This window comes from Ovis canadensis, chromosome 15 (assembly GCF_042477335.2).
Source record: "Ovis canadensis isolate MfBH-ARS-UI-01 breed Bighorn chromosome 15, ARS-UI_OviCan_v2, whole genome shotgun sequence".
NCBI classification, from domain to species: Eukaryota; Metazoa; Chordata; class Mammalia; order Artiodactyla; family Bovidae; genus Ovis; species Ovis canadensis.
In genome coordinates, this window is record NC_091259.1 from 62,496,830 (window position 1) to 62,513,078 (window position 16,249).

The 16,249-nt window shown below is 36.0% G+C and overlaps 1 protein-coding gene across 2 annotated transcripts in view; it reads left to right on the forward strand.

The window, feature by feature from the left end:
* Positions 1 to 16,249, forward strand: part of UVRAG (UV radiation resistance associated) — a 327,753-nt gene that overhangs the window by 242,821 nt on the left and 68,683 nt on the right. For both annotated transcript variants that reach the window (XM_069553156.1, XM_069553158.1), the window contains one exon: positions 2,434 to 2,512. In XM_069553156.1, coding sequence (XP_069409257.1) covers positions 2,434 to 2,512 — 79 coding nt within the window. The remainder of the gene's footprint in view (positions 1 to 2,433; positions 2,513 to 16,249) is intronic.

The window sequence follows — 16,249 nt, forward strand, 5'->3', positions numbered from 1 at the left end:
AAGGTTCCCAGTTATTTATCTGTATACTTGCAAAAAGAAATTTTAACTCCCAGAACTGAACATAAATCTGTCAATATAGTCTGAGCCAGTAGAAAGTGGTTGACACTAGCACGTGCCCTGGTTATCTGCTCTGTTCCTGTTAATATAGCCTGGAATCAAACTAGCTTTATAGTACTCATGTCATAATTCTTTATTCACACTGAAATTACTAGGTACTAAAGAGTGCTAGCCATCTTCACAGATAATCTACTTACTGCTTTCTGATTCATTGATTTTTACCATGTAGAATCAGTGAATTTTTTATGCAACTTGGCAATATAATTTAAATTGAAAAAGAATTTGATATTGTGCATTTTAATTGCATTTTTTGTAAAGGTATAATAATAGAAAATATATAGTTGCTCCTCTAGTTATTTCATGTAATATTCCCTTAAATGAGTTCTATTTGTGCTAAGAGCGTTTTTCTTGTTGTACTTAAATGACCACATTCCTGTCTAAACCTGCAGTTTGCTAGTGAGATTCTCTATGCATATTGAATTAAAATGCCTTTGATTTGTATCTTATGTCCTGATGGTAATAGGTTTTACCCTTTTAGATGGATTTCATTTTCCTACATTGCTTGTTAGTAGGTCTATAAATCCATGTACTATGTGATAGTTCAACATGACATGACCTTTTAAGAATTTGAAAGCAATATAAGATGTGAACTCTGTCCTAATATTTGATCTGTCTTAAAATTTCCCTATTTGAATCTACTCACTCTTTAGATTTGTTTTAATGGTACATGCACAACTTGGGGCTCTTTCTTTCTATGAAGAAATCCCTATGAAGTAATAAAGTCAGTGTTGTAACATCCATTTTTCAGGATTTAGAGGTTTGGTTTTCAGTGTATGCCTAATTCAATTTATTTTCCAACATTTGAAACAGTTTTGCATTTATAACTTGAAAGTGGAGATACATTGTGGGTTTGGAGAGCTGTGCAGATGGTCTATATGTAGTGATTTATAGAATAACAGCTATACAGTATGGAGCTTGAGGAGTCTAGTAGATTTCTTCAAAATACCCCTATGCTGGTATATCCTTTCAATTAGGTAGTTTCTTTACAAACTGTTCCATACAAATTTGAATGATTCCCAAATACCCTGTAAAAGCCTGGTGTGTTACACTTTACTTATCCTGACTTTGCTTTGCTATAATTTTGAATGCATCTCAATTTAGGGCCAAACCATATGTCCTACTTTATTTTTTTATAGCTTCAATTAAATACAAAGCTACATCTTCTTGATGGGTGTATGAAGCATTTGGTGTTCCACTGTAGAACATAAAGACACTTCATGACCTGGCTTGCTCCCCAGTGCCTATAATTTTATAGTGCAGCAAATTTACCTTTTGGACACTATGATATCAGCAACTTGAGAATTTAATATAAGGCTTTAAATTCTGTTTCCTTTCTTTTATTTTCCCTAGAAAACAATATATCCTTCAAGCATTATGGAATGTATCTTTTTCTCAGGCAGTTAAACCACAATTGAAATTAAAACTTATCTAGTAATTTATTTATTTCTCTAAGATTAAAATAATCATATATTGCAAAACTAAGGACAGTAAAGTTTCTTCTTGACCACATTCAAGTTGTGATTGATCTGTCTATAGAGAAATCTATCGCAGAGGTTAAAAGGTATGATTTGTCTGGAGAATCAGGAAAAAATATGATAGAACATAGATACATGCTAACCTTTTCTTCTTCATTTATAGGAGAAAAAGGAAAATAGTGAATTAAACTTATTCCCTAAAATAACTCATCACCTATATAACGATCTATAGATCTCATGCCTTTGTTGCTTCAGTGAGTCAGGTTAAAATGGAAAGCTTTAGAAGAACACTATGGTATGAGTACATTGCCTTGAAGAAGTAACATCCAAATAGCACTCCATACAAATGTAAATGAATTCTTGATGAATTTTTGCTCACTGGTTCTGTTGATTTCACTAACCATTTCAGAAGAAACAGAAAGCTTATATATTGCTTTCAAGTGTGATTTTTTTTTCTTAATTTAATAGAAGTTGAGATGTCAGATCCAAAGTGTTAAAGGAAAAATATTCTAGGATCTTAATCTTAGGGTGGTAAGTTTATACTATATAAATATGAGACATAGGGGCCTCAGCTCCTTGAGATTGGTGGATCACTATGTTACTTATTAGTCCCTTGTTGCAAGACTTACTCAATTCTTCCTTTGAAACAAAACTGCCATCATCCTGATCTGCCTAATGTTATGAAGATATTAAGATAATAGGTTGCAGTGACTGTATAAGTAGCTTAGTCCAAATTTTCAGATATTTATGCTATATCCAAGAAGCTTCCACCTTTGTCAACTACCTGGAGCTGTTTTACTCCAGTTCTGGAAAACTTCTGACCCTGCTTTACCTTTTTTAGGTTTCCATTATACCCAAAAGGAGGAGAGAAGTTGCAGTTTGATTACGGTGTGTATCTTCTAAACAAAAATATAGCACAGGTAAGTAACCCCTCTGTGCTTATCTCCTACTTGGCACATGGCAGCCTGCTTTCTTGGATTGCTAACCCTCTTTATGAATAAGTTCTACAGTGTACTCTTTTATTTAACTTGTTACAATGATAATAGAGAGTTCGTTTTTGGCCACAGTATTTTTCTGTGCCATTATAAATACTACAGAGAAACAGTGGGTACAAATAGGATTCCTCTTGCTAAACTCAGAAACCCTTTACTGAGTTGTTACTTGCTGCTGCTGCTAAGTCACTTCAGTCATGTCCGACTCTGTGTGACCCCATAGACAGCAGCCCACCAGGCTCCCCCGTCCCTGGGATTCTCCAGGCTAATAGGTTGTAATTGAATGTGTGGGTTTATAACCTCTTGCTTCTGCAGCTTGGCTGGTAATAGCTTTCTTCTCACATAACTTTCTTCTCTTAGACCACTTCTAGGAACTCATTTTGCATAGGGAGTTGTTTGTGGAGTAAAAGTTTAGTGACTTTGGCAAGTCCCTGACAGTCTCCTCACCTGTTATCCAAGGCCCCAAAGAAAAGCCCAAGCACATGGTCCTTCCAGCCCATCTTGGGTTTTTGTGGCTCTCCCAATGTCATACCTGTTCATATCTCACTTAATATCTTTCCATATGCCATAGAAAGGCTATCAGATGCTTGGGTTTGCATTTTCCTGAAACAAATATACCACATTTCCTTAGCACACATGGCTCTACTTCAAGAGGTAACATGCCATAAATTTTCTAATTGTAGAGTAAGATCAGCTTCAGTGCCTTGTTTTTATTCAGACATCCTTCCAGTTGGACTGTCACATGGAAGAGATCCCACTGTTTGGCTGTTATTTAAAGGCATTATCAGCTGTATCCTCAGACCTTTCTTTTATATAGAAGCAGTAAGTTTTATGATGTTTTTATTTTTATGAACTGAGTTGCTTTTTATCTGTATGATTCTAAAGACTCACTGAACAATTCCCATATTCGTTTCTGATGGATCTAGAATTATTCTTCCTTATGTTGTCACCTTTGCCTTTCTTCCTGTCATCTAACTTCAGTTTAATGTTGTTTGTTCTTTTTAATTTGGTGTTTATTAGACTCTTAACTTTTCCAATACTGAATCAGATTTCTAGTTTTCAGTCATCGATTAATCATTTGCTTAGAACCTCACACTCACATTGCTTTTACTGTTACTGCCATCCAACTCGTGTTCTTCATTCCAGGCGCGAGCAGCCTTACTCACAGCCTCTAGCCCATGACTCATCTTTCCATGTGCCATTCTTCCCACAGCTGATGCTTTCCCTCCCTCCAGTTTTGGCAGAAGAATATCTCAGTCGAAGAAACAGGACCTTAATTTCAAGTCTGTGTAGCTCACATTACTAATGACAGCTGTCATACCATAGAGAAGGTAGTGCTTAGATGAAAACTGTCAAGCAGTGGCCAGACTAAGGATGCGTTAAGGGAGAAGAGATCTAAGTAAATTAGAGAGCACCTCCAGTGAAGTCAGCCAAGGTGAAAAGAGCATGTGGACACTGGGGTCCAGAGTCTGGGAGTCAGGATGTCAGGAAGGTTGTCCTCATTTAGTAGAATTAAGTTCTGATCCAAGTTCAGAGGTTCTTCTCTCTTTGCCCTATTTTCTGTTTCTTGCTTTAAACACGTAAGGCCTGAGTCAGTTTTAGAAGTTTCCAGGTGAAACCTACTCCTAATTAAGGCTAGGACTGAAATGCCTGGATTTCCTCATAAATCCCAGCTTCAAACACACACACGTGCACACGCACATGCATGCATGCACACACATGCACACTTAATTCTTCTCAGGCCCAACAGGAATGGCAAAGTGAGGTATAAAGGGGGTGCTAAGAATAGCCTCCTCTGAGAACAAGACCAAGAGGGAGGCTGACTAGGTGCAATGGAAAGCTGGGGACAGCCAGCCCTCTTCATCAGACTCCGCTCCAGCACTGTTTGGGCCTCACTTTAGAGCACTTCTAATTTTATCCTTAACTGAAGTAAAGCCACAAGTATGCTGAGCTAGTTTTATTTCTCTGTTTAAAAAATGGATTATTTCTACTAATTTTGTATCTTCTGCAACATTATACTCTGAAATTCAGAGAGTAATACATTTGTGTGTGTGTTTAATGGGTTAACCACTCTGATTCCATAGGGAGCAAGTATCTTGCTCTCTAGTGTTTTTTCATCACTGTTATGGCAGTTTTAAAAGGAGACGACAATAAACTTCTTATAAACAGACTTTCTTAGGTTTCATAGTTCATTCATGAGGCCTCTTCGGAGCGTTTAGAAAGAAACTTTCAACAAATTTGTGACCGTAAACTTTTTTCACGTTAACGCCATTTTGTCTTTAGCCTTACTACCAACACTTCCTTGCATTTCAGCTTATAAGAATTCACAGAACCATAATTATTATGGCTCATAACCAGGTATTATATTAATAAGATACTTCCAACTTGTGAAGGTTAATTATACACACACACACACACACACACACACATATATATACATACACCAATACATGTTGTCAAAGGGGAGTTTGTCTTCTCAGCCAGTCTCACTTATACCCCATCTCTAGAGATGTGAACAAATCATACTATTAAAATGACCCCACCTCAGTAATTTATAAGCCACGTTAGTGGAGGTGGATGAAAGCACTGGCATGTGTTAAAGTGCCAGAGAAAAAGGAATGAAGTCATTTAATACTGCATCCATAACTTGGTTGAGGGTTTGAATAGTCAATAGGACCTTTCATCACAACCAGAAGTAGTAGTAAAATCACTTTTTTTGGTAGAGGAAATGACAGAATTTAGTAATATTTGTTACTTCAGTATTTGGGATCAGTCCAGCCCAAGTTTTGAAAGCCCAGGCTTAGAAAGACAGGCCTTCAAGTAGAAATCCTCAAGTGTTGTTTGAAGAGCTGAGAGGGTTGGTAAGGCCTGCCTGCCCTCTTCCTGTCACTGCTGTCTAAAGGGGTGTGTGTGTGTGCAGGGCTGGTATTAAAAGTGAATAAAGCAAAGTGCCTTGTTTTTAACACCATTTACTAATTTTTTTCAAGTGCCAGCCCCTTTGGTTGGAAATAGTGTTCCCTCTTCAGCCTGTAACACTGTAGAAATGGACCTGGCAAAATTGAGGTACAGTGTAATTAACATGGTTTAAGAAACCAGCTCCTGCCATAATTGTCAGTAAGTTTATAAGGACATTATATTAGTATTTGTGTATAGCACAGTAGTTTGCTTTTAGTTCCCAGAATAGTAAATCAAAAATTATAATATTTTTTGGAGAGCTTTACAGTCTATAATATACATACATATATTAATTATTCAAGTGACCCTTGTCATCACCCTGTACAGTGAAAAGGATAGCACTTGACCCAACATTTCCACTTTGGGGTATTTGTCCAAAGTAAATGAAAACACTAACTTGAAAAGATACCTACACCCCCTCATGTTTATTGCAGCATTATTTAAAATAGCTCCTCTGCCCATGGGATTCTCCAGGCAAGAATACTGGAATGGGTTGCCATGCCCTTCTCCATTTAAAATAAGACATGGAAATTACTTGTGTCCATCAGTGGATGACCAGATAAAATGTGGTATGTGTACACACATTCACACACGCACACACTAGAATATTCAGCTATGAAAAAAAGGAAATCCTTCCATTTGCAACAACATGGATTGACCTTGAGGGTATTATGCTAAATGAAGTAAATAGCATATGATCCCACTTGTACGTGAAATCTGAATTAACAACAAAACAACAAAAAAAGCCCAAGCTCATAGGGAAAAAGAACATATTATGTGGTGATTGTCACAGGTGAGGGTAGGAGGTGGCAGAACTGGGTGAAGGTTGTCAAAAGCTACCAACTTCCAGTTATAAAGTCAGTCAGTCCTGGAGATGTAATGTATAATGTAGCATGTTGACTACAGTTAATACCATATTGTATATTTAAAAGTTGTTGGGAGGGCATATCTTAACAATTTTTACCACAGGAAAAAAAAAGTTTGCTACTATGTGTGATGATGGATGTTGACTTATTGTCATGATCATTTCACAATATATACATATACTGAATCACTGTGTTATATACCTGAAACTAATATAATATTATATATCCCAATATATTATGGGAGATGAACTAATGGATTAAATGTGGGAGACTGGAGAAAAGGAGTAATTGAAAATGACTCCTGGGTTTTATATGTGACCAGCTAGATTATGAAAATGCTGTTTATTGAGATGGAGAAGGGTCCAGGAGTCAGGGTTTGGTAGAACCAAAAGTTCTGCTTTGGAAATGTTAAACTTGAGTTGCCTTTTAGAAAACCAAGTAGAGTCTTGAAGTAAGCAACAGGATATATGAGTCTGGAACTTAGGGTGGGAGTCAGTACCAGAGGTACAGATTTGGTCATCATCAATATAAAGGTGACATCTAAATTCATGGTACCAGTGTGATCAACCAGGAAGAGAGTGCAACGCTAGCTCCAGAGAGAGAGACAGATACAGGCAGAAGCATACAGTGGGATTTAGCCCTGGGAATTCTGGTTTAGAAGTTCAGAGGAAGATGAGCCAGCAAAGACTGAGAGGAATGGCCAGTTGGATAGAGGGAAAACCAGGAGAAAGTAATAATTTGGTAACTAAGAGAATTTCTGGAAAGAAAGAGGAATCATCTATATGAAATCCTCCTATGAGATGAAGTATCCAGTGGACTTTGGAACATAGAAGTCTTTGAAAAGAGCAGTTTCAGCAGAGGAGTAGAAGAGTGAATAGGAAGTGAGGAAGTGACCTTGATTGTAGAAAGCCCTTCTGAGGTATTTTTTTGAAGTGAGATAGACAGATGAGTTCATAATTGGAAAAGATTGTATGTTAAAGGGAGATTTTTTTATTTTCTTCTTTTTTTTTTTAATTTGGCTTTGGAGGGATGTGGAACCTTTTTGGTGTGTTTTCTTTTTTTAAGATGGGAAATATCAAGGCATATTTATATGCTAATGTGAGTGATCAAATGAAGACACAAATTCCCAATACAAAATAAAGAAATAGTTGAAGGAGTAATGTCAAGAATATCCTTGATAAAGCAGTAAAAGTTTTATTGTATTAAATGTTGACCCTTGAGTACATATTTTAAAAATATTCTGTGTGATAGAAAGGGAAATAGGCATAAAGCACTTGTACAATTGAGTTGCTAACTAAACTAGCTGATTTTTTTCATGGAGCAACATTTTGAAAGATTGTCTAATAAACAGCCAACTGTACAGACTTAGGTATTTGGTAGACATTGTTTTCAAAAATGAATGAGGTGAGCGTTTCAAAGGAAATTAACTGATGATGAAATTCAAGATTTTGAATGAAAATAGTATATTGGGAAACTTGCATTTGCCACCATGACATTGACAGCTTCCCATTTCTTAAAGATGTTTTTAGTGAAGTTGGTAGTGATACTCAACAGATGAGATTTTGAAATATTTTGTAATAAATGTATAAGCTTTGAAAATCTATATAAGTCAATGAGCCAGTATTTTCAAAATGACCAGTGTATGTTGCTCTGAAGTCATGTACAGGTAAAGATCTCTTCACAGGGCAAAAAGCCTAATGGATTTTGTTTAACAGATGCAAAAAGTATATTGATAAGGCTTCAGATTCTATGTTGCTACTAACCTTTAAAAAACTACTACTTGTTAAGTATGGAGATAGTATCAGAGAAGAATATCTACAGTTGTCTGAAAAAGGCTATTAAAATTCTCCTTTCTTGCCAAATTACATTTTCTCATGAAACAACATGTGGTAGCAAAATGAATGCAGAATAGAAGATGAGAATCCAGCTGTCTTCTGTTAAGGCAGGCATTGCAAGAGACTCACAAAAATGTAACATGATGTCACTGATCTAACTAAATTTCTTTCTTTGAAAATATGCTTGTTTTTCATTAAAAGTGTTATTTATATTAACAAATAATAGATTTCTTTTAATAAAGTGAATTAATAAATATTTAAATGCTTTTTCAATTTTAACTGTTAATATGGTAAATATTTGCATATGGACCTATTTAAACAAAAGCTTTTGGAAGTCCTCAATTTTAAGAGAGTAAAGGGGTCTTGAGACCAAAAATGTTGAGAACCACTGTCCCAGAAATCTCAATTGCTCATAGTCTGATAAACCAAGACACATGTGTCAATTCTCCAAATGTGGAAACATTATATAAGAGACCTCAAATTTGGAATTCCAGTAATATGTGCAGTACAAGTCATCAGATCAGCAGCTATTAGTGGATTCTCCTCTGTTGCTCTTGCTTTTGGGTTTTCTTAAAGCCTGGAAAAGACTCACACTGGGAGGGATTGGGGGCAGGAAGGAAAGGGGACGACAGAGGATGAGATGGCTGGGTGGCATCACCGACTCGATGGACGTGAGTGTGAGTGAATTCCGGGAGTTGGTGATGGACAGGGAGGCCTGGTGTGCTGCGATTCATGGGATCGTAAAGAGTCGGACACGACTGAGCGACTGAACTGAACTGAACTGAAAGCCAGGCTTCTTCTCTTCTTTCTTGAATGTCCAAGGAAACTTAAGAGTAACATTTTGTGGGTGTAGTTTACAAATACTAACCATGATATACACCTGTATTGATTTCAGTGGCATTTGGTATACTTAAACCTGTGATTCTCATTTCATACTCAGAAGTACGTTGACCAGGTCTATCTTCAAGAAACTGGCAAACAGAATTCTAGATCAAATCTTCTGAGGACAGATCTAACAATAGCCCACTTTGTTGCTTCTTTTTTCCTTTTTAATGTGGGCCTTATAAGAATCTATGAGGTGATTAAGGCATGGGCAATTATCTGCCTTTTACGTATAAGCCCCTGAGATCAGGAATTCAGTAGAACTGGGACTAGATCCTGGAGATTTCATGACCTCTCTTCTTTCTATCCTGTTACCTCTCTTTTTTCTCAGTTTACTTTAAGACTTCATAGAAAGTAAAAGTAGCTTCTCCTTCCAAAAACAGCTGGAAATTTCTGTTCTGCCAGGGACATAGTCTTTCTGTAAGACCTGGCTACTCATGGGGCCCACAGTGCAGAGCTATTTAGAAGGGATCAGTGCCAGTTTACCCAGCGGCTTAAATTCACGTCTATTTCTTTAACATACAGATCAGTGTATATTACACATGAGGAGACAATGCATTTCTATTTTCTTAATTCTTCTTGGAATCAAGAATTTAAATTCCAAGAATATTTTAATAGTCAAAATTCCACCCCACCCCCCACCACCCCCACCACTGCCTACAAAATTGCCAGTAACAGAGTAGAAACTTTTTAAGTCCTATATCTTACAAAATAAACAACGACAATTTACTGAGATACAATTCACAAACCATACAACTGACCCATTTAAAATACAATTCAGTGTTTTTTTTTAATTCAACTAATTATGCAACTATCACCGCAGTCAGTTTTAGAATATTTTCGTTGCCCATAGAGAAACCCTGTACTCATTTGGAGTCACACCCTGTTCCTGTAAGACTTCCAACCCTAGGCAGCCCCCATTCTACTTCTGTGTCTCTTCTGAACATTTCATGGAATAGAATACAATATGTGGTCTTTGTGACTGGTTTCCTTCCCTCAGGATAGGTTTACAGTTCATCCATATTGTAGCATGCATCAGTCTTTGCTTTTTATTAACAAATCATTTTGGCAATTCAAAGATGTATATGGATATACCACATTTTATTCATCCGTTCATCAGTTGATAGACATTTGGATTATTTGTACTTCGGAGCTATTATAAATAATGCTACTATGAGCATGCATGTACAAGTTTTCTGTAGGGACATGTTTTGAGTGGAGTTGCTGAGCCATATGCTAACTATGTTTAACATTTTGAGTAAATGCTAGACTGTGTGCTAAAAGCAATTACATCATTTTACATATCCACCGTCGATGTATTAAAATTCCAATTTCTGTCATTTTTATTACAGCCTTCTACTAGGTATAAAGTGGTATCTCATTGTTTTTGATTTGAATTTCCCTAAAGGCTAATGATGTTGAGCATCTTTTCACGTGCTCATCAGACATTAGTATATCTTCTTTGGAGACATGTCTGTTTAAACCCTTTGCCCATTTTTAAATTGGGTAATTTGTCTTTATTCTTGAGTTTAAGAGATCTTTATATAATTTAAATAAAAGTCCCTTCTCATGTATGATTTGCAACTATTTTCTTCCATTCTGCAGGTTGTCTTTTTCACTCTCTTGATAGTGTCTGTTGAAATACAGACGTCTTTAGTTTCAGTGTAGTCCAGTTTTATCTACTTTTTCTTTTCTTGCTTGTGCTTTTGATGTCATTTCCAAGAAACCTTAGCTCAGGTACTTTCAGGTTTTCTACTGTGTTGTTTCAGCTTGTGCATTTAGGTCTGTGGTCCATCTTGAATTATTTTTTTGTATAGTGTAAGGAAGGGGTCTAACTTCATTCTTTTTCGTGTGGATATTCATTTAGCCCAGAAAATTTTGTTGAAAAGACTACTCGTACCCATTGAATTATCTTGGCACCTTTGTTAAAATTAATTAATTATAAGGACTTATATCTGAACTCTAAATTCTATTCCATTAATCTATATGTCTGTCCTTATGCTAATGATACCATATCTTTTTTCTTTAAAAGATATTTTCAAAAATAATACATTTCAATTGTAGACATTTTTTAAAGTACGAAAGAAGATAGAAAAGCAGAATTTTTAAAATAGTCTACAGCCTACATGTACCTTCTGATATTTCACACTTTTTTGTCTTTTCCTTTATAGTTGGGATAACATTATATATAGTGCTCAACATCTTTTTCTTTTGTTGACACATGCATTTTCCCAAACCATTAAACGCTAAGTCAGTATTTTTAATATGTAATATTTCATTTGTGTGCATAGAGTGCATATAATAATATATAATTCATCTAACCGTTCCTCTAATCTTGGATATTTGTTCTTCCTTGTTTTTCTTAAATATTAAGTTACCATATTAGCACTTAAAGGTGTTTTGATGTTTTCAGTTATAATAGATACAGTAAGGTAGATATTAAAACACTTTATTGTGACAGAAATCCTATCTCTTAAGATTTTCCGTGGGCTTGACACTGTTTCATGTAAATCACTTCAGACTTAAGCTTCATCCTGCTGTGGACAAAGCAGATTTTCAGTCAGATCCTCAGTTTGAAAGATGATAATGATGAACTCTACTCCTAAGTGTTCCTTGGTGGGCTTTGTTTCTTTTTAATAGTAGAACCATCACATTTTCGTGTTATGTATGTAATATCCATAAAATATCTGAGTGAGCTGTGCAAAGCCTATGAGAGGCTGATTTTATCCCCAAGATGTTTATATTCAGGAAGGAAAAATACTCACACTACGTAAACCATACAAGGCATGCAGTGGTCCCTGTCAGAGAAGTTCTTGTCCAGGTGTGGTTCTGGCTCAGCAGGGAGAGCCCCGCACACGTGGATGTGCGCTCCACTGAGCAGATGGACCTGGGCAGGTACTATAGTTCACTGCACCTCCATTCCCTTATCTCTGTAGAGACTGGTCGCTCCCCATAGGATTGTTGCAGGGACAAGAAACAGTAAGGGTTAAGTTTGTAGCTCAGGCGTCATTACAGAAAAGGGTACATGATAAATAGTAGCTGCCATTTTTTGTTCTTTGTGTTGTCATTATTGTTAGGCTGATACAGAAGGGGAATGCTTCAGTAGAAAGATACGGCACCTGAACTGGAAATTCAAGGAAGGAAGCATCTGGCTAGTGAGCGAGGAGGAGGGGCAGAGGTGCAAAGGAAGGCTGTTTAAGGTGTATCAAGGCCAACCTGGCTGGAATAGGTTACCTTACCAGTGGGGACAGGAAAGGTGTTTTTGATTGACCACCCCCAGCCCTGGCACCATACTGTTACCAGTTGTTATACTTGGAACTAAAACTGGTCTATGTGAGCTCCCTAGGCATGTTTAGTAAATATTTATTGAAAGAATGAGTGGTGAATGCATCAACTAGGAGATTGTTCTTTCCTCCTTAAGGCTGATAGGTAATGAACTTATTTCTATTTAAATATGTGTGTATTTAAATATATATTTAAATGTATCTTGACTTATCTTTAAATGGAAGCTTTAATTGAAGTATCAAGTATGTATAGTTATTTTTCAGAAGTTCCATTCTGTATTTAAGGGATCACATACCACCTTTATATACTTGCAAGTGATTGGTTAAATGTTCTTGTATTAATTTCTTTAAAGAATCATATTGACAATTAACCAGTTTACTAAACATTTTTAATGATGTGTTGACTTTGATCACTGTACTTTGAGAGGCTGAGTGATAAATTAACAAGATAAAATAATTTGTTTTTTCATCTGTTGGACATTTTCTTGTATTTTAAACTGAAACTAGAAACCCAATGCCAAAAATATCCAAGTGAAAAGTAAAACAGTTTTAACTTATATTCATATAGCCTACTTTACTTATATTACCTCTTTCGTCCTTTTAAAAAGCCCTAAATTGTCAGAATTATTGTCTGCATTTTACATTTAGGTAAACTGAGTCTCTGAATGGCAAGCAAAGAAATTCAGACCCTAATCATCTGACTTGTAAGTTCAGGGGATCATACTTGCTGCCTTTCTTTTATCAGACAGAAAGAAACATTAAATAACAGGCTTCCCTTTTGTCTGAGGCCACCTAAGAGCCAAGTGTAAGTGTAGCACTTCATTTGGTTTAACATCTTTTATACCTTCTGTCTCCTCTTTTGTCCTAGTTTCTAAAAATTCACTTTAGCTCCTTGTTTTGCATATTTTAATATTTTAAGCAGGTAAATTATTTAATAAAGAAATAGATTGCTTATTCAGTAATGATGTGAGCCTTTTCCAAGACACCACTATGAGTGACATTTGTTGCTGGGAGAAAAATATTTAAAGAATGCACTTCAGTTGAAATGAAATACATAATGCTTAGTTCAGAGAAGGTAGAATATAAATTCTAACTATTTTTTTATGGCTAAGCCTCATGAAATGAATTACGAGAAATAATATATATGAAAAGTGAATTTGGTCTGATTTTAGTTGGCATCAAAAAGACCAGCGTAGCTTAGGTTTAAGCTTTTTAAAGAAATGAACTTCAAAAAATTGTTATATGTAAATTTTGGTATCTAATAGAGAAAAGCATTTTAAAATATGCTGATTTGGGTTTCCAGGGAGGATAAAATTAGTATCCTAATTAGTGTAAATTTATCAAGGGAAAGGTCAAAATCCTAGAACAAAATGAATAAAATGCAGCTTATTTGAATATTTAAGAATACTTAAGAGCAAGTACTATGGATTTAGATTACAAAGTTCAAATGCCCATTTATCACTTTAGCTATATGATTTTAGATAAGTTACTTAATCTCTCTGTGTTTCAGTGTCTTTATCTATAAAATAGGGATAATAATACCTACAATTATAATTCCCATCTCTTAGAGTTGTTATAAGGATTAAATGATATTTTTAAAGCATTTATAATAGTGCCTGGAACACATTTAAAATAGTGCCTGAAACAGAGTAAGTAGTAAAAAAAAAAAAAAAAAAAGTGCTTGCAAAATAAATAAAATGCAAAATGCCGTGTAATCCTTGTGATCAAGAAATTCCAGGTTCCACAAATATGAAATGAAGTGAAGAAGTGAAAGTTAAAAAGTGAAAGGGTAGGGGAGTTGCGTTTTTAGCTGCATCAGTGAGAATACTGCTATAGGAAAGGAAAATTCAGATAATTTGTTCACTCTCAGTGTATTGAGCTTTTAGTTGTTTCAACTTAAGGCAATACTTTTCCTTTTTTTTTTTTCCCAAAATAGAAGTAACTTTTCAAATCATGCAAATGATTCAGTCTCATGAATCTATGGATTTATTTTTAAAATACAGAAAAATATTAAGGAAAAAATTTAAACCACTTTGGATTCTATTACTCAGAGATAAACATTGTAGTTTCTTGGTGATCAGCTTTCCAAACATCTATGCAAATATACATGCCTAAATGAAACAGGTAAAATTTATATAAACAGTTTCACATTGTGCATTCTGTTGTATGGCTTACTTTTTTCGTTCAGTATATTGTGAAGATAGTTTCATATTGATGAATACAGTTGTATAAGATCTTGTCCACACTGTACTGTTTGTGGACATTAGCAGTAGATTTCCAAGATTTGCCTGTCATGAACCACATGATGGTGAGAGAAGCATCTGTCTTCTTAGATAGTTATACCTGTGTTCAGTTATTCCCTTAAGATAAATATCAAATTACTAGGTCAAAGAATACATAAATTTTAAAGTTTGATATCTGTTTTTTATCCTCTTGGCAATGTTGTTTGTTTTAATCTTATTTAATATGAGAAGAAACATAATATCTCTGCTTTTATCTGTAGCTCTGATTATTAGTGAATGTTACGTTCAGTCATTTCATGTATCTTTTTAAATACTGGGTTGGTCAAAAAATTGGGGTTTTCCCATAAGATGGGTACAGGAAACCCAAATGAACTTTTTGGCCAAATTTTGATGCTGGGAGGGATTGGGGGCAGAAGGAGAAGGGGACGTCAGAGGATGAGATGGCTGGATGGCATCACTGACTCGGTGGATGTGAATCTGAGTGAACTCCAGGAGTTGGTGATGGACAAGGAGGCCTGGCGTGCTGCGATTCATGGGGTCGCAAAGAGTCGGACACGACTGAGCGACTGAACTGAACTGAACTGATAAATATATATATTTCATATAAATATATATATATTTGAGGTTTAAAGTTCTTTGGTGAATAACCAGTACTTTTTGATAAATATGCCTTCTAAAAAAATTATGGGTGGACTGTAGAACTCCCAAAATAATATAAGAAAATAACACATAGGCCTTGCAAGTGAGGGTGAAGAATTCACTGAGTCACAAATTTGTGTCAGTTTTTCTCTGTTTTAACCTTCTTTCTTCCCCCAGTCCTCTCTAGGAGTGTCAGTTCCCCTGTTGTATAAAAAGCAATCTATGGCAGTTAGGACAAAGGCTGGACTGAAGACAGCTTTTAGAAGAAGCATCTAAAATCCCAACTCCTGCTGTCTAACTCATTTCTTCACTATGTTCCTCTCCTTGGCACTTTTCATCTGCTCTAACGTACTTCTTTTCTTTCATGAGTCCCGTGACTGGTATAATGACTTCTATTTCCTCTCTTGGTGTTTCTGTGGCTCCAAGCATTGCTGGTTGATCACTTAGACTGTATCAGGTGCTGGGTTGGGCATTGAGGAGGTAAGGGTGAATAGGACTCTATTCTTAAACCTGGTTTACCCTCTTAGCCAGGGTAACATTACAGTGTATCACACTAATAGGGTAGTAGCTGTGTGTGTAGATGTGTACATCCTGTTGCTGTATTACACTAGATAAATGTGTAAAGTTCTTTGGGAAATAGTTGTTGTTGGTTTTTTTCTTTTAATCATCACCTTCAAGCTTTTTTTTTCATATAGCCCTGGTGGCTCAGATGGTAAAGCATCTGCCTGCAGTGCGGGAGACCCAGGTTCGATCCCTGTGTTGGGAAGATCTCCTGGAGAAGGAAATGGCAACCCACTCCAGTACTCTTGCCTGGAGAATCCCACGGACGGAGGAGCCTGATAGGCTACAGTCATGGGGTCGCAAAGGGTCGCAAAGACAAGACTGAGCGACTTCACTTTCACTTTCAAGCTTTTTGACTTAGCCGAACATGATCAGAAAGATTTTAAGATTCTCTAAGGTA